The sequence below is a fragment of the Poecilia formosa genome, unplaced genomic scaffold (assembly GCF_000485575.1).
Source record: "Poecilia formosa unplaced genomic scaffold, Poecilia_formosa-5.1.2 Scaffold353, whole genome shotgun sequence".
In the NCBI taxonomy this organism is placed as follows: domain Eukaryota; kingdom Metazoa; phylum Chordata; class Actinopteri; order Cyprinodontiformes; family Poeciliidae; genus Poecilia; species Poecilia formosa.
In genome coordinates, this window is record NW_006800292.1 from 131,543 (window position 1) to 157,498 (window position 25,956).

Consider the following 25,956-nt stretch of genomic DNA (forward strand, 5'->3'; position numbering starts at 1 on the left):
GAACTGGACTTCAACACTCAGTTCAGCTTTTCAGTTTATTTTTATTCTTAACTAGAGATGATATAATATAGTTTAGACTCCTTATTAATAAATCTCCAGTAAATAACCTTAATCTTTACTGCCAAATAAGTGATCAGATTAGATACAAACATCAGTGTCGTTAACCAGCCAGTCAACCCCAGTCAGCCATCTTTACTCACCTCATTTTGTGACTTAGGAAAAGAAAAAAATTTAAACTCGTGGCAACAACATAACTCGTTGGAATTACTTAATTACAACAAGTCGTGGCCACAAGTTTTATTTTTTTTTACTCCCATGTCAGACAGGCTCTGTAATGTTGAGATGTTCTATAGGATTTGTTTATACTGTATGTACAGTTCATGTCAACTTGACTGACTGATATATAATTCTTCTTCTGCCCTTAAACAAATCCTCCAGACATGATTTTCAAGAGACTGCTCGAAAATTTTATTTACACTTTAAATGTTAACTCTGTTGAAATCTTTTTTTTTTGTTTGTTTTTTTTTTGGGGGGGGAAGATTGTGTGTATCCATTTTAACTTTTTTGTAAGACCATTTTATAGCAAAAATAAAGTTTAATAAAAGTTGTAACTTTGACTACCACTACTTGAAAAAGGTGTAGCAAAATCAGTAACTTTAGGCTGCAACAATAAAGAAAATAAAATAAAATGTTGCAGCCTCCTTGAAGGAATGACTTTGGGCCAGATGGACAGAAAGTATTTAAAATTTTCCGAGCATTGATGTCACCCCATAAGGCTGGCGCCCTGGGCAACAAGCCATATTCTCCGTATCCAAAGCCGCCACTTCAGGTCAGAAGATGCTTTCTTCCAAGCTCATAAAATCGGTTGTAGAGGTTTATAAATTCAGTCTGCTGTTTTCTCACATGCTGATTTTTAATGTTGACTTAAATAAACGTTGACACAATGATATTTATCGAAGGTTTTATTAATCTAATTTAAGACCCTGATGAGAAACAGATGTTTTTTTAATGATGTGATATTTAGGATCTGAGAGAAAGTATACAAAATTATGCCAGTACAGTTATGAAATCCACTTTATAAAACATGTGTTGTTGATCAAATAATTGAAAACATCTGTGTTGCACAACAGCCAAAAAAACATCTTAAAGAAAGTCAGTACATGTTGTGCCTGCTTTATACTGCAGGTTGTAAAACATATATTTTCATATGCTGTAGGTTTTATTTGCTTCTAATAAAGTAAATAAAAAAAAGAGTTTAATTTATTTTTTCTAATTAGTAGTAATCTCCATAGTCTGATTCTGTCAGTAATAAAATATCTGACGTGATCTTCAGTGTGGACCTATAATTTTCTCCTGGTCTCCCACAGTCGGACCCGATGCTGCTAATGCATAGCGTTTTACCCCGACTGACCTCGTCCCTGCTGACAAAGACACCAGAGGAGTGCACTCCACTTATCACGAAGCCCTTTTATTAAATAATAATTGAGTCTCACAAGTTCAGCTGCATTGTTCCCCGAAAACGAACTGTGTATTTGTAAAAGCACTTGGACATGATAGGTTCACAATAGGTTTTCTCATCCCCTCTTATGTGAAGGTATAATGAGAGCTTTGCACTTCTTTGAAGTACATAAAAACTTTGGTGCTTCTCTTCGATTTTAATGACCCAGAATAAATCTCGCAATGCTGAATAAATCACTACTGTACACAAAGAATCAATTGCTTCCACTTGGTTGTACCAAAATGCCCCACCTCCTGCTCTGAGGCTAATGAACGTAGCAGAGTCTGCTTCATACAGGGTCATGGGACGAGCATTGGGTCAGCCGTGGGTCAGCCCTCCAGCTTTAACTGACTGAGGGGAACCCCGTGGAGGAGGGGAGGGAACTGCTAGTGTTTGCCATTGTCTGGCAGAGAGACACCAAAGCAAAGTTTGTCCCAAAAAGGCCTTGCCCTGTCCATGACACGACTCCCAGAGTTTACCATTTGCTTACCTCTCCTGCCCTCTGTGTGCATCTTGCGCCTGCCGCAAAGAATCTCTAACAAGATCCACCATCTGTAGTTTTAAACCGAGAAATCTGGACCTCAGCTTCTCTATTTCTTATTTGTACAAACCCTAGTTTTTTTTTCAAAGTAATTGGAAGTGTCTGGAAACTAGCAGTGTTCATTAGTAAAGCATGAAGGTGGCATCATTAAGCACCGGGTCAAGAAAGCTGCCAGTTGGCTGCTTCCTCTATTGTTGCCGTGCCTCCCACTGTCACATGAAGATGGTTAACCTCTGCTTCTGAATCTGTTGGCCGGCTCATACTCGATGGCCTATAGGGACAAGCTCATTAGCACCAATAGCTGCTAACAAACAGGATCCCATTTATGCAACCCTGCAATCTACAATACATCTGAGTAGCAGACCAACAAGTTCAGAGAGGTTGCAGTTTTTTAACACTTTTGTGGGGCGTTCACAACACAGAATGAGAGCCTGAGATGGAAATGAATCCACCTCAGACGCGTTTGTACTCCTTTTTGACAGTCTGTAGGTTTTTCTAACATATTTGTATGTTTGGTGTTTGATTTTGACTGATTTGAGATGATTAAAACTCGTCATAAAACATTTCACCCCTCAGCATTTGCATGGTTGAGGAACCACAACTGCCTGCAAATATCTAAAATCCGTAAATAATTAAAACTCATTCTAAGACACCTAAGCTGCCTACTGTTATAGTTGTAACCCCAAATACGCATTAACCGTTTTAGTATCGATGTAGAAGCTTTCCATTGTACACAGTCTTAACTACGCTTTTGAGGGATAGAGCCAATCAGTCTCAAGGGACATAAATGCTGCTGATGGATTGGCAGTTTCAGTCAGAAAGGATTGGACCTACATATTTCAGCTTCCCAAGCTGCATTTCTTTCAATATTTGTACATTGAGGTCTGCGCAGTGGCACAGTTGGTTGTACTGTTGCCTTGCAGCAAGAAGGTCCTGGGTTTGAATCCCAGCCTGGGGGTCTTTATGAATTGATTTTGCATGATCTCAACGCTCAGCTTTCCTCGACCTTAAAAGAACATGGCCCCATGACTTCTGTTAAGTTTGAACTGAGTAAAGAATAATAATTTTGTAACAATGTCTTTTGGACAGAGGATACCAAATGAAATAAGTTTGACCATGAAGCAGTTGGTATCGGTGTAACTCATGAACCAGTTGACTTACATGTAAGTGTTTGGGGGTGACAGTTAAAAAGCTTAGCAGAAATAAGTGCTTGCAAAGCAACATTGTAAAGAAAGTGGGGCAGTCATAAAGTCAGACAGAATATAACTACTTCAAGTTATTGCTTATAAATGTGGTTCTCCAATCTAGAGAATAATGGGAGATAATTGGTATTTACATTTTGTAGAATAAATATTGATGCTTTATTTGTGTCATTTGTACAGTTGTGGTTGAATACAATCTTAAAGCCAACTACGGACTATATATTTTGAATAATATTCTAACCCTAAAGTTTAAAAATGTATAAACTTTAGTTTCACTTCTGCTGTGCCACTTCTTCCAGTTAGCTTGAACTACAGTGAAGTTTTGAGTTTTTCTACGATGTTACTTCAGTTTTAAAATGTTTTTCCTCATTTGTGTCCCATCAGCATCTGAGCCCAACCTGAAGCGCCGTTCATGGCTGAAGCAGAAAGTGACGGAGCGTCGAAGCAGCCCTCTGCTCCGCAGGAAAGACGGGCCGATCACTACTGCCAAGAAGAGATCGCTCGACATAGCTGGTGAGACACAGCACAGTGCAAGAAACAGGCTTAAGTATTTCTCTAAAAACATCTAATGTGCTTCACATTTATGTGGATTTTTTACAAAAATTAATTTCTTTTAACATTAAAAATAATTTTTTTGTTTTATTTTTTTACAAAGCAATTTCCTTTCATGTTGACTTGACTGAACATTATTTCAAAAGAGCACAGCCTTCAAATAATGACGTATTTGTATTATTTTGTAAGTATTACACATATGAGCTTCTACTGTTACTTTGAGAAAACTTTCAGCACTGATGCTCTAATTTGAAACAGTTCTAACTTTTAGAGGAACCTCAAAGCTCACTTAAATTGCAGGTCTCATCTCCCAAATTTGCATTTCTTTTTATTCTTTATAACCTTAGAAGAAGATTTACATCTTCTTCTAAGATGTAAATCTTAGAAGATTTACATCTTCTAAGATTTACATCTTAAATCTTTTGAACAATTCATGCTTTGGTTTTGATTCAAAATGAACAAAATTTCACATAAAAATAGCTGAACAGCTAGAATAGGGCATTCCATAGTGAAGAGAAGATAGGCCTGCTGATAAACGGCGACATAATCGCTTCCTGTGGTTAAGATAGAGAGGAAGAGAATTACAGACACAGTAATTCACTATACCATGAGGATTTATGGGGAGAGAGGCAGTAATACTGCTGTCAGGACACATGAACGGGTTCAGCTGTACGTCTGTGAGCCTCGACAATAACGAGCCTCCTGAATGAACATCATACAGCTCAGCGGGGTTGGTATGTTTTGTGTCCTCTAGGGAACTTTAGACTATGTGAGATGTGATGGGCATTTCATAGGTAGGAACAGAGAAAACTGCTGTAATTTCAATGGATGCCAGTGTTGCTTTGGTTAGTTGACATGGCAAATACTGTTAGGTTTTATGTATTCTCACACGTCCTCATGTTTCTACCAAAACAGGCAACACAAAGTTTTGGCTCATTTCCAAGAAACAAACAACTGAACAAAATGGAAAAAAATATGGTTTTAATGCTAGTTGAGGGAAAAAATCACAACCCACACATCACCATGCTGTAGAAAGTAGGTTTTTTAGACTTTCCAACATAATTTTTCTTTTTATATATATATATTTGAATATGTACATCTAGCAAAAAAAATGCATATTTGTGTTTCTGTGCTTCTGTTCATTTATACATGTGTTTTGGTTAAAAAAAAAAGATTTAGATACAATCTCAAGGAGGAAAAATATATATTTATTTCCACATACAGCTAAAAATGCCTTTAAATTCAACTTTATTGTTCATTTCTGGCCATTGCAGGTTTGTAAAAAAAGAAAGAAGTATTTTTTTTTACTACTGTGATTAATGTTGTATCCATTTCTATGCAAGTCTTAAGTGCAAGTTTGCAAACTGGCAATTATTTAAAAAAAAAAAAAAAACATGTTTTTATGAGAATCGTGAACAAACACGTTCCCTTAAGTTGATTAATCAACAGCTAAATAAAATTCCCACTGTCTTCAATGAACTCAACTCGTGATTATCTGTCTTAAATGCCAGCATTTTACAGATAATTGAAAATTAAGCTCATATTTCACTTCTACATCCATTTAAATTTTTCTGCAAGAAACTTGCAGAAAAAAAAGATTTTTCATGTTTGATAAAAGAGGCACTTTGTTTTGAAAGTCATAAAATTGAAGGGCTGGTGTTTGAGCTGCTTCCTGTGTGGGAACATACACCACTGCAGCACACATGAAGGAGAGCTGCAGCTACCAGTACTGTCTCACTTTCTCTTTGAATATCTCTGTAAAGTGTGAAAAACAGTTTGCTTGTTGAACAAAACACAATTCTGCAAGATGGTTTTTAAAACGTTGGCTGCCACATGGCTTGTTAAAAAGTCTGAATCCGAGCCGTAGACGTCACCATGCAGGCCAGTTTTTCTCATGGTAACCAACTGCTAAACCTGCATGTTTTAAGATACCAAAATAAGTTGATGCTGTATGTAGGTGATGTCACTGTAGTCATTAATACAGTTTATTATCTTTATTTATTGCTTTAAAATGATGACGTGAAGAGGAAAATCACTAAGCAGTGATAACATTATTAAAGCTGAACAATCTCTGCAGATAGTCCACAGGGAAACTCTGTAATTAGATTTGCACTATCAGCATGATATCCAGTGACATATTGTATTAAATTGAATCCTCTTGTAAAAGAAAAAAAAACATACAATGAATTATTTTATTTGGCTTTGGCTTCTAAAAGTCATATAATTTCCTGGTAGACTCATTAGTCAACAGTTAGCTGCTTGTCAGCATATTAAACCATTCCTGTCGTGTGTTTCTGTGCTGTGTGTATTACAGACTCTGCATGCAACAGTGCGCCAGGCTCCGGCCCCAGTTCCCCCAACAACAGCTCCAGTAACATCCCCAGTGAAAATGGGATCCCGATCTCCACCAGCCCAGGAGAGGTGAGCAGGATGGCTGCACACGTGTGCATCCCTCTGACTGCAGACACACTTTCGTCTTCCCGGTATATGCAATGCAATATCGTCATAGTGACCACAGAGTCATTATAACCTAGGGTTATGATAAGATTAGATTTTTTTTTTACCAAGCCATTGATTTGTTCATCAAGCTTTATAATATTTGTAAAATTCTCTTTTGTTTGTCTCAGTAAATGCTTTTATAACAATTTTCCCTTTTAAAGACAGTTTTTGAATGAACTTTCAGTCTAACATCTCCTGCTAGGATTTTTCATGTTTTCTTTTCAGCATAGCCATTGATACTGGTATCAGTTTTAAATGAAACAGAAAATAAAGAAGTGACTCATTTTGCCCATTCACACATCAAAACACTTGGTCTCTGACCTTTATCTGATTTTTACAGAAACAAGTTGCTTCACAGAAATTGCTGTTGATTGACGAGCAGGAAGTGAGTTTTCACTTCCACTGCATTTAGTGAACATGACAAAATACAATTCAGAATTTGTTATATTTGACTGGCAAATAACCAGTGACTTCTCAGGGATGCAATTAAAGCATAATTTCTGAACTCTGTGTACAAATGTTTTCATTTCTCTGGGGAAGAAAAATGTCTCGTAGAGGAGAGAAAAATAAAGCAACCTCCAGTTTTTGGTTTCATGTTTCAGAACTCTAGAAAACAAAAGTCAGTGTAAATATCTGTGAAAAGGTTTCTGTTAACAGATTGTTTTGGTGCATGTGTGCTCAGGCCTCTCTGATTCAGAGGCTGGCTACCAGGGACGGTCCACTCAGCCAGCTGTCTCTCTACACGTCACCTTCTCTGCCCAACATCACTTTAGGACTGCCTGCCTCTGGCCCTGCAAACTCTGTGAGTAAACAAGCTAACCAGCATTAATGACCCACACTGTCCTGATTGTTACTTAAAGGAATAAATTTAAAAACACAGGAAACTGATTTAGTTTGATACAGAATTAACGGTTGCTGAAACAGGCGCTGAGTTGTATTTTTGGCAAGTGGGTGTACAGTATATCAGATTTTTGGCATTACCATCTCTCTCCATCTCTCTGCCCACGTGTCACTTTTTGACCGTTCTCCCACTCCGACTGTCTGCCTCCCTCTTTTCTTCTCCGTCTTCTCGTGCCTTTCCGTCTCCGTCTCTTTTGTAGGTGGTATCGGGACACCAAGATGGCGAGAGTCATCTGGCGCTGCCAGCGTTGCAGCCGGGCATTCCACTGGCCCCGGCTTTTCTGCCCACCTCCCACCTGCCGTCCTACTTGGCCTCGTCGGCGTTGGACAGGGACGGGCCTGGAGGGGGCGCAGCTGGTCACAACCCCCTCCTTCAACACATGGTGCTAATGGAGCAGAGCCACAGCTCAATGGGTCAGCAGCCACCGCAACATTTATATAAACCTTCTTATCTTCATCTTAAACTCCCCGCTTTTTTTTCATTAGCACATTTTTATTTATTTCTCTCCTATAAATGGGATTTCAAAGAATTGGAACGATCATTGAAAAGTCACATATTTCGGATATTTATTGTTGTAAAAATGTAAAATTCAGTTTCTCAGAGAAAATAATTGTTATATCAGGACAATTAAAAGCTGAAAGGCTGCTAAACTTTTAAGGAAGCTTATTTTTACTTCATTGGTTTTGTTGGATCTTCTTCTTGATAATACTCCATAGATTCTCAGATTTTTCCAGCAGAGTTTTTGAAACAGATTTTCTTCAAATTTCTCTCAAGACAGTCGATTATATGCTTTTTTGTCCTTCCACTTAACTTTCCATTTGTATGTTTGGATGCAGAGTTCTGGAAACAGCCAGCTTCTTTACTAATGAACTCCTGTGACTTATCCTTCTTCACTGGTTTATTGATCTTTTGTTCTGTTCTTATTTTGTGTGAAACTAATTTTTTGGTTTTAAGCCAAAAGCATCAAAACTTATGAATTTGGGAGAAGTTAACTTACTTATAAAATGTTAAGTTTTTAAATTTATTTACTAGGCTCTGATGATGATATTTTAAAATATTAACAAGCACTGTTTGGATGTTGCCTTGGAGGAAAGTTAATAAGTTGCCTGTTTTATGAGCCTTAGTCCATCTGTAAGCTTGCAAATTAAAATTCAACGCTGCTCAGCAATAAGAGCATTTCTTTGTTTTTCCACAGTCGGTCTGGGTGGTCTGCCTCTCCCGTCTCCCACCGTCTCCAAGCTGGTGCGGGGCCACCGTCCCCTGGGAAGGACCCAGTCGGCCCCTCTGCCTCAGCAGCCGTGCGGACAGGCGCAGGCCCTGCAGCAGCTGGTGGTCCAGCAGCAGCATCAGCAGTTCCTGGAAAAGCACAAGCAACTGTTTCAACAGCAGCAGCCGCCGCACATCATCAATAAGGTATCTCACCATGTCCAATGCGCACTTTGTCAAAAATGCATTCAGACACCTGTCTCAGACCCAAACAGCAGCAAGTTATAGTGGTGCAAATCGGGAATATTTTAAACCACGGATAATATCTAATATCTGTGTCTTCAGACTAGTTCTCCAGACTGTATGAGGAAAAAGAAACCTGAATGAAATGAAAAACTCTGTCTCCTCTGAAGCAGCATTTGAATAGAATCAACTGGAGATTTTTGCTCAGTACTTCATGTACAAGTGCATTTGAATCACCTGCAAATGATTCAGTTAATGTGCTTGAATCTCGTTTGCCGTCCGCAAGCCGGATGAATCAGCCATCAATCAGCAAGTCTTTAGTCTTGTTTTTTTATTTTCTGTGTGCCCGTGTCCCTGCTTCCTGCCGTCGCCGTGGCAACCAGGCGTGCGGGGCGGGGGAAAGCCTCTACCATGTAAGGTCAAACAGGAAGTATGACTCACCGCATCGCTGTGGAAGTCTGTGTTTGTGCGATCTGAGAGAGATGCGGCGTGACGGGAGGAGATGCTTGTTTGTGGTGTAGATGCGTTTGTGTGTGTGCGGGTGTGTGTAGGTGTGTATGTGTGCGTGTGTGTGTGTGTGTGTCTCTGAAGTTCCTCAAGGAATACGGTCCATCACTTTGTGTTCTCTGGCTGCATGTTGCTCCCTGCGCTTCCACACTCAAGGTTAATTAAGTGAAGCTCAAGTGCAACTTAAGGTTGTTTTTATGCTGGATTAAAAGTTGCTCATGTTGTCTCCCAGGCAGTTTATTTTCTTTCTTGTGGAAATCAAACTTCAGTGTCTGATTTCATTCTTCTTTAAACTTCTCCAAAACTCCCTTCCTCTTTTCGTGGGTCTTCTTGATGCTCTTTGTTCATTTTATCCTGTGGAGACTAATTAGGCCTCTTCTGGTTTTATTTAGGGGCACCAGAGTAAACAGGAGAGACTTTCAGATTTTTTAAACTTTTTATTATTGTGGATGCATGTGTCATACTCTCTGTTCACAATTATGAAGTGGTTTTTTTGTGTGTGTGTCTATCTAATAAAATCCCTGTAAAATACAAAGTAATTGTAAAAGACAAAATGCAGAAAAGTTCAAAGAGTGCGAATACTTTTGCAAGGCGCTGCATTCAGGCTAAGTCTCATAATGTAGTTATTCTAAAACAATAAGCTAACTTTTGCCTTACTGTAAGTTATCTGCATGGAAGCTTTTTTTGTTGATTGCTTTGAAACTGTTGAAAATATCTTCATGGAGGAAGGATTCCAAAATCCATAAACCACGACCTCTAATCAGAGCTTTTTTTGAGTGTATACTTAAATTTTACTGTCCATGTGTGAAGTGGAATCCCTTCCTTTATTCTATGTGACGGTTTGACGCAGATGAGTGTTAATTAGATTTTTACGACAGGCATTCATTTGGATACCAACCTCAAATATCCGTACATAATGCAGTCCAGAGTAGATCATGCCATGTTTGCTTTCCATCTGTTTGGAGTGAACGCGTATGCCTTTGTTCTGGATGCAACAAGGGTTTATGTTTTGGTTCTTTCATAGATAATTACTACTGTGATATAATTTGTGCACATCAAAAGTTCATGTTATGCATAAAAGGAAGCTTTTTGTTTGTGAACTCTAGCTCAACAGAATGGGCAAAATATAAATGAGTCAGAAAATACACGACTCAAAGTTATTTTCTGCTAATATTTCAGGTCATGGTATGAATAATTGTGCAGTTTGAAGTTATATGCTGCTTCCTTTTTGCTCCCTTATTGTGTAACATGTTTAAACAACAACCAACCTTTATTTTTATTTGCATTTTTCATGTTTCTCTCTTTAAACATGACGGTAGAATAACATGTTACAGCTCTGCAGAAAGCTAGTGATAATAGTTTTTAAAAAATCATATATTGTCTAATATTACATTAAAACCAAATATTTAATTGCATAGTTTAGTATGTGAGTAAAAAATAATAATCTAATTATTAATTTTTCTGGTATAGATATTGTTATATTCTTGACTCAATTTATTTGGTAATAAACAATTCAATGTTCATACTAGAATATTTGTTATAAAAACTGGAAATATCATAGTTGTAAAAATTGACATTATTTTGATAATTTACTGTTAACCGTGGATTATGTTTGCAAATTGTATGGGTTATTTTCAGCCAACACAGAAGTCAAACATGGTACTTTCTCCATCATATTTTTTTGAATTTATCCCTTATTCTCAAATCCTATTTTAGAGATAATTATGACATTTCTAACTGAGAACACATTATTCCTGGGGAACAAGCATAGATAACATTCACAAGATAATGAAGAAACATTTTCTCCCTGTTTTTTTTTTTCCTCCCAATGACAAATTACATACTTTACAGCAATATGTCACTTTAAGCCTTAAGTATGGTTTTTTTTCATGACACAGCTATTTTTCTTTATTAATTTATAATAATTAAACATTTTAGTTACAAACATTATCCATAATGCTGGTACCAACATGTTCATCAAATTAGCTAGAAGGTAATATTTTTGTCACTTTATTGTACAAAATTATAACATTTTTATGAGAAATTATTACCCCAGTGCTACTGAAAACTAAAAACCTGAAATCGTCCTTGATTAAATAAAACCAAATAAAAGTTTTTCTTGTTTGTGTAAATTGTGTGTTAAAGTTCTACACACAGTGTCGATCACTTTAGGTTTGGTCAGAGTAATGACATTAGATTACAAACAAGAAACTTCATATAAGATGCAAACAATATTCTCTTCTTGATTGACATTTTTTACTTTTGTAAAAAAAAAAAATCTGCCTCACAGATGATTGAAATGATGTCATTGGAGAACTTTTATTTCCAGTTTAATTAGTTATGCTAACAATGGCTGAAAACTTTCTTGTTAGTTAAATTTTGTTTGTCCATTTAGGCAAACAGGTTGAATTCCTACGCAGCTACTTTGAATCAAATTTGGGCCATCTTACATTAAAATTATTCAAATTAATTTCAACCCTGCGGTTTCTACTGGATTTGCTTTGCAGTGGCATTACTAACTGTTTCATGTTAGCATGTTACTTTCATTGTATTTCACAGAACTTAAAGCAAACCTTATGTGCAACCTCTTTGCTGGCTGGGCCACATTTTAGTCAAGCCAGCAATAAAAAAGGGTGTGGGGGTTAGAGGGAGTGAGTTGGGGGACTGAAGCAATCAATCCTGGAAAAACTCCAACACGGACTTGCTTTCCACTCTTAATTACATGAAAGGGCTAAGGCAATACAGTGATATATTCGAGTGATATTGATGTGCAAGTACAGGCCTGTTAGGGAGATGGATACATTGAGTCAACAAGTGTCAAGTGTTTGTGTATAAAATCACCTCTTCTTTCCGCTGCATGCTGTCCTCATCTTCCGGCTTACTTAACAGGCTTATTTAACGCCTGCCCCCTTTATGCTCCATACCCCAGCAATTATTTTTTGTCCAATAGGGAAAAAAAACTGGAGTAGAAAGAGGAAAAGAGAGCAGAACATGAAAGAAAAGAAGAGTGAGAATCAGTGCAGCAGGACTGGTTGAGTGTTTTGAGTTTGTTTGGAGAAAAGGGACTGGGATGAGGCAAGAGCCTGTTCTCTGACGTCAATAGACTGTTCCCTGGGCAGCATGCCAGCCAAGTGTGTGTGTGTGTGTGTGTTTATGTGGATGTGTGTGTGATCCCTGCACACAAACTGGTCCAGTCCAATCATGACCTGCACATCAAGGTTGAGTTCTCTGACGACAGCGACGGGGACAGCTGCCACAACAAGATTACAAGAGTCACCCCTCCGCAGTTCCTGCGATCTCCCTGCGTCTCTCCCTCGTGCCCCTTAGCTCAGTTTTTCTGGGTTCAAACAAGGTGACCTTAAAAATGAAATTACAAGCAGGCAGAAGGATTCTGTCACAAGGTTCAGAATAAACAGTCGCTGTGGTCCAGAAACGCATTTGCCTTTAATTACTTCTTAGGAGTCTTTCTTCGCATATTATGTCTTTTTGGAGGATGTGTTGAGCACGTCCTCAAATGTTTCATATAAACAGAATGAAGTATGTAACTGCTAAGATTCTTGAATCTGCTGCATAAGCTACACCCTGTTCTAGTTTTCCCAACTTTACCTTCTGGGAGTTCTCCATGTTCCGACTCTAGTCTGCCCTCTAGTGGCCTCTTGTAGTAAAAGGGTGAAGCACACACACAGAGTGTTGATCGAACCCGGGTCCACGAGTCTGGGGTTATAACGGAAGTATATTTCTGGGTCTGGTTCAGAGTACAGATCAGGTTTATCTGTGTCTGGTTAATGTTAGTTTTATGTTTATTTAAACTCAAGGTCTCTTATGTTGTTTTTGAGCTTAGACTCATCGATCAGTTATTTTGGGAATGAAAGATTACTTTTGGACACAAAGTTGTGGAATATATTTTCTTCATGCAATTTTATTTAAGAAATCCACTTTTTAAAGGTTTTTCTATTGTTGCCCCTCAGATATTTTGGGATTTTTTTTAGGTGTAGCAGGTTTAGTTCAGGTGCCCTTAGAAGGGCAGTATTGTGTCAAATCGTCTTTTCCGAGCTTTTCATCATGTACAACATGTAGTGTTGTTTTGATTCTTTCTTGCATGTTTGAGAAATCTTTTCATCTCCTGTGGCAACCATTCAGCTGTCCAAAATGCCTGGTGGCCCGAGCGCCGCCTTCAAGGATGAAATTCCTCCAATGCGGTTTGCAAACCTCCCAGCCTCCACCTCACAGAGCACCCCTTTCCCGTGACTCTCCCACTCAGGTCCTTCAGACTAGCCAGCATCAATTAGCAAACATCTGGTGGAACATCTGCTGAGCTTGTTACACAAGCAACCTCTCAGTATAATGCTGGTAAAAACATTGTTAAAGGCTTTATAGAGGAGCCATGTTGTGATGACTTCATGAAGGCAGAGTTTCAGAAAGAACAAGAGTTTCTTAAGGAGACAGAGACTCAATTTCAAAGTGTAAAATAGTTACTTGATTATGCCATAAAAGGCACTTTGTGGCTGGAAAACTCATATCACTGTAAGATCCAAATTTCATCTCTCTTGTCTCCTCGTTCTCCAGATCATGTCCAAGCCTGGCGATCCGGTGTCAGCTGCCAGCTCTGGAGCCTCTGTGCTGGGTAGGCAGCACCAGAGTCACCCAGAGGAGACGGAAGAGGAGCTCAGGGAGCACCAGGGACTCACCTCATCCTCGTCATCATCATCCACTTCGTCTGGGCCGGAAACGGGGTTGATACGGGGTCTGGTCATCAAGCAGGAACCGCCAGACCTCCAAGAGCAAGAAGAGAGGGAACAACGGGACCAGAGAGAGAGACAGGCTGAGCAGGACTTCATGTTCAAACAAGTAAGATGGAAAACTAAGAAGACAGAACATCACAAATCATTTAAAATGTTTCTGTCTGAATTTATTTGAAAGTGATTATAGTTGAAAGTAGTCAGTGTCTCATTACATGAAGCATATGGTTGATTTTAGTTGCAAAAGGAATGAATTAGATATGATTATGAACAGTTGGTTTTGTTTTTAGATTCAGAGTTTGATTCAGTAGTTGGTTGATTTGACTGGATCCCTCAAGAAGTGACAAACTGTTCTAAGGAAGATCTACGGTATTTCAAAAGAGCCCTAGATGTTCTATGACTACCAGTTTAGTTGAGTTCAGTGGGCCCCTGGATCCCAGTGGTTGTGGACCACAACTACCTCCAAAAATCTAAAATACATACTTAAGACCTCCTCTAAAATCTTGTAACTTATAACTGCCTACTAAAATATATTAGTGCATAGAGTGGAAACCATCTTAACTCTGCCACAGAAGCTAATATCTCCGTTCTTCCATATCTCTGCTTTTGGGGTTTCAGGTAATCGGCACCAAGGAAAATCAATAACGTTTGTTCATTGAATACTTTGCAAACTCCATCCAATGGCGCGTCGAGTAGCATTACACTGACGTATTTCAGCTTCCCAAGCCGCATTTTCTTTCAAGTATCTTTTCACTTTATGGGGGAAAAAAGGTGAATAGGTGAACCATTTGGAAATAATTTGGTTATGTTCCACATAAAAAAAAACATGAATGCTGAATAACAGTTTCCACACATATTTCAAAGCTATTATACGTTGCATCACCTTATCAAAGAGTTTAATTCATGACAAACTGTCGGATGATTCATTTCAGAAGAGTTTTATAACTTCAAACCTCTTTCAAAACACTAAATATAGCGAGCTGGAAAAATAAACCAAACTTTATTTCAAAAGTGCAACTTGAACAAATAAGTAAAACCCGAGGTGCATTAAAGTAAGCCGGAAAATACAAGAATAAAAACAAACCATTCCCACCGCCACCACAACTGATCACCCACAAAATCACACCCAGAGACCTCAGATGAAAACACTGTGTGCTGAAGTGTGTGATCTCAAACTACACCTGTAGACATCATGTTAAAATGACCCTAATCCCAAATAATTCTGAAAACAAAACATAACAGGTATGATAAATTTCACAGAATTAGTTAAATGCTTGAAACATAAATGTATTAACTTAGTTATAAATAACGGGAACATAGTAATAAATAATAATATGTAAATAAAAGTATTGGCTAACATCTGACATTAATAACTAAATATCCAAAAGTTACTACAAAAATAAAAGTAAACATAGTGATTACATGAAAACTACTAACTAAAAAAGAATGTGGCGTAAAATAAGTTAAGTCCAAGGATGTTTTAAACTAAATCCAGGATAAATAATATTTATCTTTTTATTGAATTTTTACTGAAAATAAAACCTGTTTTCAATATTTATACTTTTTACATAGCTTTTTTGTTTTTTTTACAAACTTCTTGGTTGAATAAAAAGAACAACTCTAAATCTGCCAGGCTTGTGAATAATTTCTCCTTTGCATATAAATAAATTAAACTGCCCCCACCTTGTCCTCATAAAGACCATGGAGGAGCTAAAAGATGCATTTATTTAGGTTTTTCTCCTATATTTCAAGAATTACTAAAAAAAAAAGAAAAAAAAAGCTGCATCTGTTGATCTCCAGCGTTCCTCTTTCATTCTTCCACCAACTTTTAATTGCAGCATTCTTCTCACCCGAACAAGCGATGGTGTGAACATTCTTTAGAGCTCGTGAACATGGTGGCTTGTTTTATTATGGAAAATCTCACCGATATAAGCAAGGCACATTCCATCTGATGAGATATTTTATTGCTTTTTACCATACGTTTAGCAACATTAATTCTGCTGAAGTACACAGAAACAGCTAATTGTGCATGCCGGGAAACTAAGATAGTAAAATTACCACACATTACGCTTAGGTTGGTCTCAGACTTAAGCAAGTTTGGAATATAAATACTCGCCACCCACACAAAATACTTTTTTACCCAACCATTAAGGTTTCCCTCTCAGCATTGTTTGTTCTCGGATCTCTCAACGTACGCTGCTAATCTCCGTATTACTCTGTCTGTTTGTGACCGCGCTCCCAGGCAATCAAGACAGGGCGTCCTCATCGGTCCAGCCCATCCCTGTTTCTGCTCAGCCAAATTCAATCAGGCACTCCTCTCACTGTCACCATGGCGCCCGTGGAGTAGTGCAGGCAGACACACCCATCAGTGCGATGCAGCACTTAGGCTCAGTAAGAGCAAAAAATGGGAACTAAAATGTGTGCATGAGGTGAATCTCGATACTTTTTAAACACTTTGATCCAAAGCTGTCAAATGTTTGATTGATGGCAACTTAATGCAATTTCTTTGGTATGCGTTCACACTCTCAGTGAAAATGGGTATAGATTTTGCTTGTATGCGAAGCCAAAAACTTATTTGATGAAAATGAAATCCACGTTTTCTGTGCAATATTACATGGAAGAAGTGGAGGTGTTTGGTGCCATCTTCTGGTATCAGAAAAGTATTGCAGTCCAGCTGTTGTTCAGAGGCTTAACGGAGTGTGTTTGTGTGTGAGAGCAGCAGGCGATGCTGTTGGAGCAGCAGCGGATCCACCAGCTGCGCAGCTACCGAGCCTCCATGGAAGCGGCCGGGTTACCGGTCAGCATCGCTGCTCACCGCCCTCTGTCCCGGACGCAGTCATCCCCAGCCTCCGCTTCCTTCCCCATTGTCGTCCCGGAGCCTCCAGTGAAGCACCGATTCACCACAGGTCAGTGGGAACACACAGTTACACCCAGAGGCAGGTGGAAGCAACACAAATTAAAAATAATGTGTTTACCTTCAAGTGTACAAAAACACGAACGGTTTCACTGTAATTAGTGCATATTTCTGCTTCCACACAATATGACTGAGAATAACAGTCAAGTGATACTTATCAACAACCACCTCTGTGGAAAAATTTAAGAAAATTACAAATTCATGCCAACATGTTTTTGTAAACTTAAGGCTCAGGTTAGATTTTCTCAGAACCTGTTAAACCCAGAAGATTTTTTTGTGTGTGTTCTGATGAGCATTACTTCATTGATATCATTAATGGAGAGTATTTTACGGTTTTTATCTGTGTTCCAGGTCTAGTGTATGACTCCTTGATGCAGAAACATCAGTGTATCTGCGGCAACGCCACCATTCATCCCGAGCATGCCGGCCGTATTCAGAGCATCTGGTCCCGGCTGCAGGAAACAGGCCTGAGGGCTCAGTGTGAGGTGAGGCCACACTTACATTCAGCAGAATCACCAATATGTTATTACATAAGCAAAGAAATGTTAAAATATCCTAAAAAAATTATAGCTTTGATGTTTTCTAATTTGGTTTCAATCTGAATTGATATCAAACTTGATGTTTTGGTTTAAATTGGTGGCTCAGGTCCATAATGGTCAAAGTGATCGAAATATGATGGAAAAAAAACTGAATGAATGAAATAAATCTTAAAAATTGCTATTAATTCATTTATTTTAAAAAATGAAATCTTATTTTAATCGGTGAGAAGAAAATGTTCATCTATTTTTCAGTTTGATTAATTTTGGCATATCTGTGTTCAAATCTGGAATAAAATTAGTTTTCAGAATCATTAAAAACTGATTCAGTTGGAAGAAGTGGGTCCAATTTTGTCCTGAAAAAGTAGAAAACAGTCTTTAAATATTCCAAATGGGAACTCCTCCTTCAAATTATTGAGTTTAATTACTTAAAACTTATGTTCTTAATTAGCCTGTTTTTTTTGTTATTTTACAACTTAGCATACACATGTATGTATTTTACCATAGAAAAATTAATACATTTTTAGGTTATTTGTTTTAACATAAAAAGATAAGGATGGTTTTTGTTTCACACAGTTTCTGAATAGACTGTGTAAAAAATAGTTTGTAACCCTGAACAAAGTTCATCACATTCATAATGTTTTTTTCTTGTTGTTTTTAAAAGTCATGTTGATTCTCAAACAGACAAAAAAAAGAAAAGCTAAAGGCCAAATGTATTTCTTGTGCTTGTCCGATTTTTCTTTGCTGTTGCAGCTTTTTGCCAGAAGAGGGCAGTGCTAATCTGGTTATCTGACATTTGGCTTTAATCAGACTACCTCAACTTAAACACTTTAAAGTTAAGGTTGTAATCATATCACTCTGAGTGCCTCATACAATTTAGTCTTCCTATATCTATACATATTTGATTAATTGAAGAAATTGAAGCTGCAGTGATCTGCTTCCTGTCAAAAATCAGAGGCTCTGTGTCCAAACTCGATTCCTCCTCTGGTTTCAGTGTATCCGTGGAAGGAAGGCGTCACAGGAGGAGCTGCAGACGGTCCACTCTGAGCCCCACGTCCAGCTGTACGGAACCAACCCGCTGAGACAGAAACTAGACTGTAAGACATGCATCCTCACCAGTGCATCCAAACTGACCCACATGCTGAACCTAAACCTGCAGGTTTAACCTTTGATTAGTCCACTTACTGGATAAGTTGTGTCTCTAAATCCAAACGATTTCTTGTTATTGTATTTAAGTTTAACATTTATTTAATAAACAGTCAACCATCATGTCCTGTAACTTTGTCACATAGATGATTTTATACCTCCACTTGTTGTAAATGTTATTAATCTGTGACATCTGCTAAAGGAATCTATTTTAATGCTTAAACCGTTCTGAGGCAAAAGGCCCAATCTAATAAAGTGGTGGAGGTGTGACGATAAAGTCGGGACCCTTAAAGGCTGTTAAATGGAAAGTCACATAAGCTGCTTTGTCACTTAAATCTGGACTCAACGTGCAGATGGAGCCAAGGAACTTGGTGTGTGTGCGTGCATGCGTGCGTGCGCGCGTGTGTGCGTGCGTGCGTGCGTGCGTGCGTGCGTGTTAGGGTGTACATTTATAATCCCCAAAATGATGGGGCAGATCCCAGTGGTGATCTTAGCTTCCATACCAAAAGAGAGTTAAGATCTGGGTTTAATGGAAAAGATAGAGATGCAAATGCTGTGATTAAAATGACACAGTCTGCAGAAAACAGGCTGATTTTGGACAACAAAAGGTAAAAGTATAAAAGCACCTTCCAATTATGATCTTAAATACCTAATGGTAATAGAGTTGTGTAAAAAAAACATAAAATAAATGTTTTGTTTTTTGCAGTAGTATAATCTCACCATTAAAAATGTAAAAAAAAAACAAAATGAACCTTTAAATGAGTACATTTAATCAGTGGGGATAAATCCCTCTTTAATTAATTAATATGTTTTATTCTAATTAACTGACAGGACACTGACTGGAACTCTTAAAGGTTGATGTAAAATATTAGTAAATGTTTTCTTTTTTTTGGTTATATGTTACTTTTTTAAGTTGATTAGAGTATCAAGAAACTTCAAAGTCGTACATGATTTTCTGCTTTTAGTATAAATGTGACATAAACAAAAGGGGAAATACAAGAAAACAGGATATTTTAGTCTATTAGGAAGTGACTGAAACTTCCAAGGCTCTTTAGCTTGTCCTTGTCAACAAACACAGCAACTCTGTAAAGTTTCAAACCCAACACTCAAAGTGGGTCTGGTATACAGAAAAGAACAATTAAGATGAAAAGCACATGATGCACATTCTCAAGAAATGATCAGGTCACTTTAAGTAGTTGTCTTTCTGATTCTACGAAAAGACGGATTATTGTTCATCACTGGGTCTTTTACTGAGCTTTTCAGCAGAATAATAATTCTAAATATATTTATAAATCACTTCAGAAATGCTGCAGTGAAACAAAATCCCTGGTTTTCTGTTGTCATCTCAGCCCGCAAACTTAAATCATGTAGAAAACCTGCAGGGTGAGAAGACCAAGGCTCTGGATGATCTAGAGATTACATGTATTTGCCCCCTGGCTTTAAATTACATGTCAGCTTCTTAAGTGTAAGTTAATCGGTTCTGCATTAAAAGTGAATTTAATTTTATACACCATTATTATTCGTGCCAGGAAGTGTGGAAGGGAAGTTTTGCAGAAAAACTGACATACAGAATCAGGGTTGTTGAAAGAAACTGTCGTCGTCCCAAATGTTTCTTTGGAGTACAAGTAAATTAGCCGGCTAATCTTTGTTTATTGACCTTCAGTGGCAGAACAGAACCCGTTCTGGCCTTCTCCCTGAGGAGACCGTTGATTGTGAGGTCAATGAGATCTTTTTTTCTTGTCCTGTTCAAATTAAAGCATCCCCCCTTGTGTACTCTTGCTGTTAGATAAGGTCAGAAAGTCAAATGTGAAGTTTTAGTGGGTCATGTGCTCATTTGGGCCTTCGTGGCCCCAAAGTTTTTCCTTTCACCTGCTGACCTTTTACCCCCCGTCTCAATTCTTAAATGTATTTCTTCTCCTTCAGGTGCCGTGAATCCCATGTTTGTGAGGTTACCATGCGGAGGCATTGGGGTAGGTGACTCATTTTTGCTTGTGAAAAATAGATTTTACAAACATTCGCTGTCTAGTTAAAGCATTTTTAACTCATGTGGGCGATCTTTCTCGAAAACCTGGGTTTTTATAAGCCATGCTGCTTGACTTAGAGGACAAGCTGTCATGTTTGTAATCATCTAATCACCAATCATCAAGTGCTTGTTGGACTTCGTTGGAAGTAGTTTCAGTATCGAGGCGGTATTAGTGAAACAACAGAGCGGCGGTCGCCCACGCTCTCCGAATCGGCCCACGGATTCAGAAACGCTCCCATTTCTCTCACAAACTCACACACACAAACACACATAAAACCACCGCCCCTCAAGGACTTAGAGGCAAACAAAAGCTGTTGCTTGCCTTTCCGCTGCGCTTAAAATTATAACCAGATGTTCTTTCTTTCTTTGTGTGTGTGCTGGTGGAGGCGGTGATTGTGTTTTTCTGGATGTTTGTGTGCTCTCCTGGTGATCTTGGTGCCCATTTACATCTCTGAGCTCCCTTCCATACCCGACGTAATCACAGCTGGGTATTTGCTGGTGTTCTTCACACGGTTAATAATTTTAAGGCCAATCAAGCCCGAGCGTACCTCCAGGTTATCTCTTCCTAAATTTGACTTCCTCTCTACTTTGGGAGGAAAAAGGGAGCTGGAGTGCGGCGCAGATCTGCTCTTTATAATGGCAAATGGGACCAAATTGTTGTCTTCCTGTTATACAAGTTATACACACAAATACACACATGCTTACAGAGGAAGGAGGGGGTGTCTGAAATTAGACTTTCAGCTTGTGGAGATTCGTCGTTTCATTATTCCAGCACATTCCCGCTCCTTCATGGCTCTGACAAATCTTCCCATTTCAGTTTTTTTTTTTTTTTTTTTTTCTGCAGTTATTCTCTTAATTCCCTGCTGAAGGCAACATCAACACGGGAAACAATAAATTGTCTGCACCATTCAGCTTCAGTACAGCATCATTACTCTGATTTGTGTTTTAAATTCACTTCCCTTTTTACTCACTTTGTTTTTCACTCTGTCATTGTCTGGACTAATAACACACACAGACATCCTGCTTCCATAGGCTTGAAGAGGGAAGCGAAGAGTCAGGTGCTGCTGTTCGAATGCATGTGAATAATTGGTCGTCAGTTCAGAGCAGCTCTATAAAAGCAGGAGTTTTGGTGCTTTTCTGCTCTGGAGCTTACAGCTGAGGGTGGACACAACGCCAAGAGGGAAAGATATCAATCTGGAAAAGCTTAGGAGGTTATTTCCAAATACAGTTGCCAGGAAGGGCATAGCAACACATCCGACTCATGACAAGAGATCGATATGGAGTTTGTGTGAATTAGACAAAATGGAAAACCAGGAATCCAAATATTTTCCTCAACATAAAAGTTTCACAGGTAACAAATCACCAATGACAAATCACTTGCAATTTCTGTTCAGTGTAGAATTACCCAGTTCAGGTTTTAACGGTGTAGGAATTGTTGATTTTGCACCATAAGGTATCAAATACAGAACAAACTTCTTCGACTTAAGTTAAAAAGCTTTTTACTTTAGCTCCAATAGTGCAACACTAAGAGAAATGCATAGAATCGACACATAGAGTATAATTATCAGAACAATGTCTGGACAATTGATAATGTAATGCATCAATAGACTATTTCTTTAGGACTGGAACGGCCTTATGGACTAACCTATGGATGTGATTTTGTTGACATGTCATTGAACCGTATCAATCTCATCATCACTGTGAATTTAACGCCTTTTATCCCGAGATAAAAGGCATTATCTCCGGATAATACCGTTTACTCTCCAGTGACCATGTTGTGACCAGTCCCATTCTTCTAAGAAATGAAAAGAATCACCAGGCTCCCATCTTCCTTACATAAATGAATCAACAAAGTTTTTATATCTTAACAATACAAAACACAGCATATCAGCGCAAGCAGCCTGTATAAACTGTCAAGTGGGTGTTGAAGTGCTAATGCTTTGGGTTTATGTCGGAGCCACCAGACCTCAGCTCCTTGCATTTATTGAGTCGACCAAAGATTCTAGACTCAAATGAGATTTTATCTTTCAAATAGCTAAAGCTTTGCTGCTTTGGAGTCATGCAGACAATGACACAGTGATGTATGAGCAACAGTTGACCAAAATTAATCTTCAACCATTTAAGAGCTGGCAGTCGAAGGCCTTTAAACTTACCTAATTGTTCTCATGGGCATAATGTTTCATTCACTTTTGTAGACATTAGATTCTCCCCAGCAGTTTCAATCTCGCGCTTCTTTCTGTTTTTGTTTCTTTAGACTTCAGCAAAGGCTTTGCAGTTTTATTTCATGATGGAGTCTTTCTTGGCTCTTGCTGTGGATGTTATTATGGAGCAATCATCCACGCTTGACGAGTCCCGTCACTGGAGAAAGGAGCAAAGACGGACCAGCCGGCTTAAATGCTGTCCGCTGATTGGTTGTTGGACTAAGTAGTTGAATCAACGGCAAAGACTCATGTTCAGCTACATCTATCAACTGACAGGTTTAAACTAACATAGTGAGTTTAGAAGAGCTGACATTGGTTGGTCTTCCCAGATCTCCTCCTTCAGCCACTCTGCACATGTGTGACACAAAGACCTCCTGTTTTCTTCTTTTCCTCTGCCAGCGTCTTCTCTCTGTGTTTATCACACGCTCCATCTGCCCGCACTATCTGCCATGACTGATGGAGGGAGTATATATTATCCTCTGTGCAGCCCTGTGTACAATCAATCACCGAACGCATTGTGCTCCACTTGGCTTGAGAAGCGAGCGTGTGTACATGCGTGCATATGGGGGCTGAGGGCCAGACGTGCCTCAGCATTAATCAGCCCTGACCTCTGCATGGTGAACCTGAGGCTTAGCATCCTCCAACACAAACACACAAACGTGCTGCACGAACAATCAAGCTGGAGGACTTTTTTTTTTTCTTTCCAAACATAAAAAACCAAAACAAATAACTGCATCATTTTACAACGGCTCTTATAATTACGCTCTCTATACAGTTGTAGTAAGTGGCGATGCCAGGCACTCTGTAAATTAAGGACAATGTCTCTTATAGCAGTAACAGACAGACTTATTTTGTTATTTAGCTCACTGTGCAGTGTTACATTATGGCTATGAGTTATTGCCTTCAATTAAAACTCTGCAAGTGCCTGAATAAGCTTCTAAATATATGTTTATGAGTATATTGTTCATTGTATTCTCCCAATAAATGCATGTTCCAGTTTCTCCAGAGCAGACACACTGCAGGACTAAATGCAATCCTTAAATATGACGTAAAATAAGTGATTTTAAATGTGTTTTCAGTTGTTATGAGTTTGCGTCCTGAAGTGTTTGGGTATATGTGTAAAATACCCTTATTATATATTTATGTGTTTCTACAAGCCTTGGATATACAAGTCGGACCCCCAGTATTCACGGGACCATAACCTCCTGTGAAACACTCCAGACCTCCTCTAAAAATGCTTATGATTTTGTATTTTAACAATTCAAACACCACATATAACTAAATATGCATCTCAGCACCATCACAGAAACTAACAGTCACAGTTGAACGTATCACCGCTCTTGGAGGTTCAGCCAATCAGCACCAAGGAACATGAATAGTGATCCTGGCTTCTTTGTAAATAACCAATAACGTATCAAGTAGCATCGAGAGCAAAGATTCATATTTTAGCTTTTCAAGTTACAATTTATTTCGAATATTGTAGATATGTTCTAGAAAAAAATGTAGGTAATTTTTTCCACAAACAATTTGGACTTATGTTTGACAGAAAAATATAAAGTAAATCAGCAAAAAATAAACTGCATGAAACACAGTGGTTCCACTATATGCTACTCTCTTGATAGAGCAAGTGTGTATGTGTGTTTGCAGGTTACAGTTTATTATCCATGTGTTTGTTCTTACATTGCTTAATCCAATTGAATTTTCTGTCATTCAAATCTTATTTTCTGTTTAGCATTTTTACAGCTAACAGATTTAAAGTCTGACCTCTGCAGAAATATGGACAATAAATTAATGTCCTTTATATTTATACTGAAAATCAAATGATAAATACGGAAGTTTGAACTGGATAAAGTGTGGAACTTTGAAATGAAACCCGCGGGATTCTTTTTCTCCTGTTAAAACGTCGTTTAAACAACAAATATTTTTTGTATTTGTGTGTTTGCAGGTGGACAGCGACACAATCTGGAATGAGATCCATTCGTCTACGGCTGCTCGACTGGCCGTCGGCTCAGTGGTGGAGCTGGTTTTCAAAGTAGCAACAGGAGAGCTGAAGGTGTGTTTAGAGTCAACTTCAACCTGACTGCTTGCTGACGCTGGGCGTCACAATGGTTGGTTTTCAGAGCGGGGTTTAGTAGTCTCTGTATGTAAGGAAGAAGAAAATTGGGCATAAAGCAAAGTTTGTTGAGATTTCTTAAAAATGAGAAACCAAATTAAATGTTATAAATTTGCATCATGCCCATGGGAACCTGGTCCCAGAATCTTTTCAGAAACAATGCTGCACCCCGTCACACCTTTGCTTCATCATTAGCACCTTCCAGACAGACATCCCCACCCTGCGATGCTGCACCCCCTCCCAGCCAGCCTCCATGCGTCGGAGGGAGGGGCTGTTTGAACGCAGCGGGGAGACTCGCGCTCAGGCTCTGCAAACGCCAGCAGGCCCCACTAACAGGCCTCCTTTATTAGTCTTACACCAAGGCCACCTGCGGAGCAGCTGACGCACAGGGTGTTAACTTAGCACCAACACACCGCAGACTAATGACATTCCTTAGAGTGAGACAGTAGCACGCCATGCGGATACCCACACAGCTCGTTCCCTGGGACTGAGATCATTCAGACATCGCCTTGATCCATGCTTCTGCTCGATTCTTGATGGTATCTGACTGAAATGAAAGGAGAAGTTGTGTTTTGCTTGAAAGGGAAACGGCTACATTTTTAAGTTCCCGGGTATGGACTTGGCAAACTGTCAAACTTGTGCGCACACATTCCCACTTAAGTTTCCCTCAGAGGATCCTCCACTACCAAATTAACGACCAAGTTCCACCTGCACCAACAGCTTCTCAGAGAGCACACACACTCTCTCCAGCCTTCACACACGTCTTTTTCTGTCAATAGTCATTCTCCTGTCTTGACTTGGCAGTGGGAAGGAACCCCCTTCTGTCTCATCATTGCGCTTACTCTCACTTTCATGCAAATGGTAAAATGTCCTGAAACCAGCTGAGGCTCTTGTCACCTCAGTAATCATCCGGCTGGTTGCTAATGCGCAGCAGCTGACTCAACATCATTAGTCCAGCTTGCATCGCTCTGCATCAGCCCAGACGTCTATCTACTGTCCCCCGTAAGCAATGCAAGACTCCTAGATCCGTTGATGTGAGTGCTGCATCCAAAATCTGACCCAAATCAGCCTGTGTTGCATTATGTGTGTGTGCGCACACATTTCTCCTCTCTGATTCGAGGTCAGGATCAAACTC

At 38.9% G+C, this 25,956-nt stretch overlaps 1 protein-coding gene across 3 annotated transcripts in view; it reads left to right on the forward strand.

The window, feature by feature from the left end:
• The window catches only part of hdac4 (histone deacetylase 4), a 125,835-nt gene that overhangs the window by 75,264 nt on the left and 24,615 nt on the right, over positions 1-25,956 (forward strand). For all 3 annotated transcript variants that reach the window (XM_016662005.1, XM_016662007.1, XM_016662006.1), the window contains 11 exons: positions 3,626-3,754; positions 6,108-6,214; positions 6,975-7,094; positions 7,393-7,606; positions 8,389-8,606; positions 13,716-13,997; positions 16,608-16,794; positions 17,154-17,287; positions 18,333-18,435; positions 20,408-20,454; positions 24,654-24,761. In XM_016662005.1, the coding sequence (XP_016517491.1) occupies positions 3,626-3,754; positions 6,108-6,214; positions 6,975-7,094; positions 7,393-7,606; positions 8,389-8,606; positions 13,716-13,997; positions 16,608-16,794; positions 17,154-17,287; positions 18,333-18,435; positions 20,408-20,454; positions 24,654-24,761 (1,649 nt within the window). The remainder of the gene's footprint in view (positions 1-3,625; positions 3,755-6,107; positions 6,215-6,974; positions 7,095-7,392; positions 7,607-8,388; positions 8,607-13,715; positions 13,998-16,607; positions 16,795-17,153; positions 17,288-18,332; positions 18,436-20,407; positions 20,455-24,653; positions 24,762-25,956) is intronic.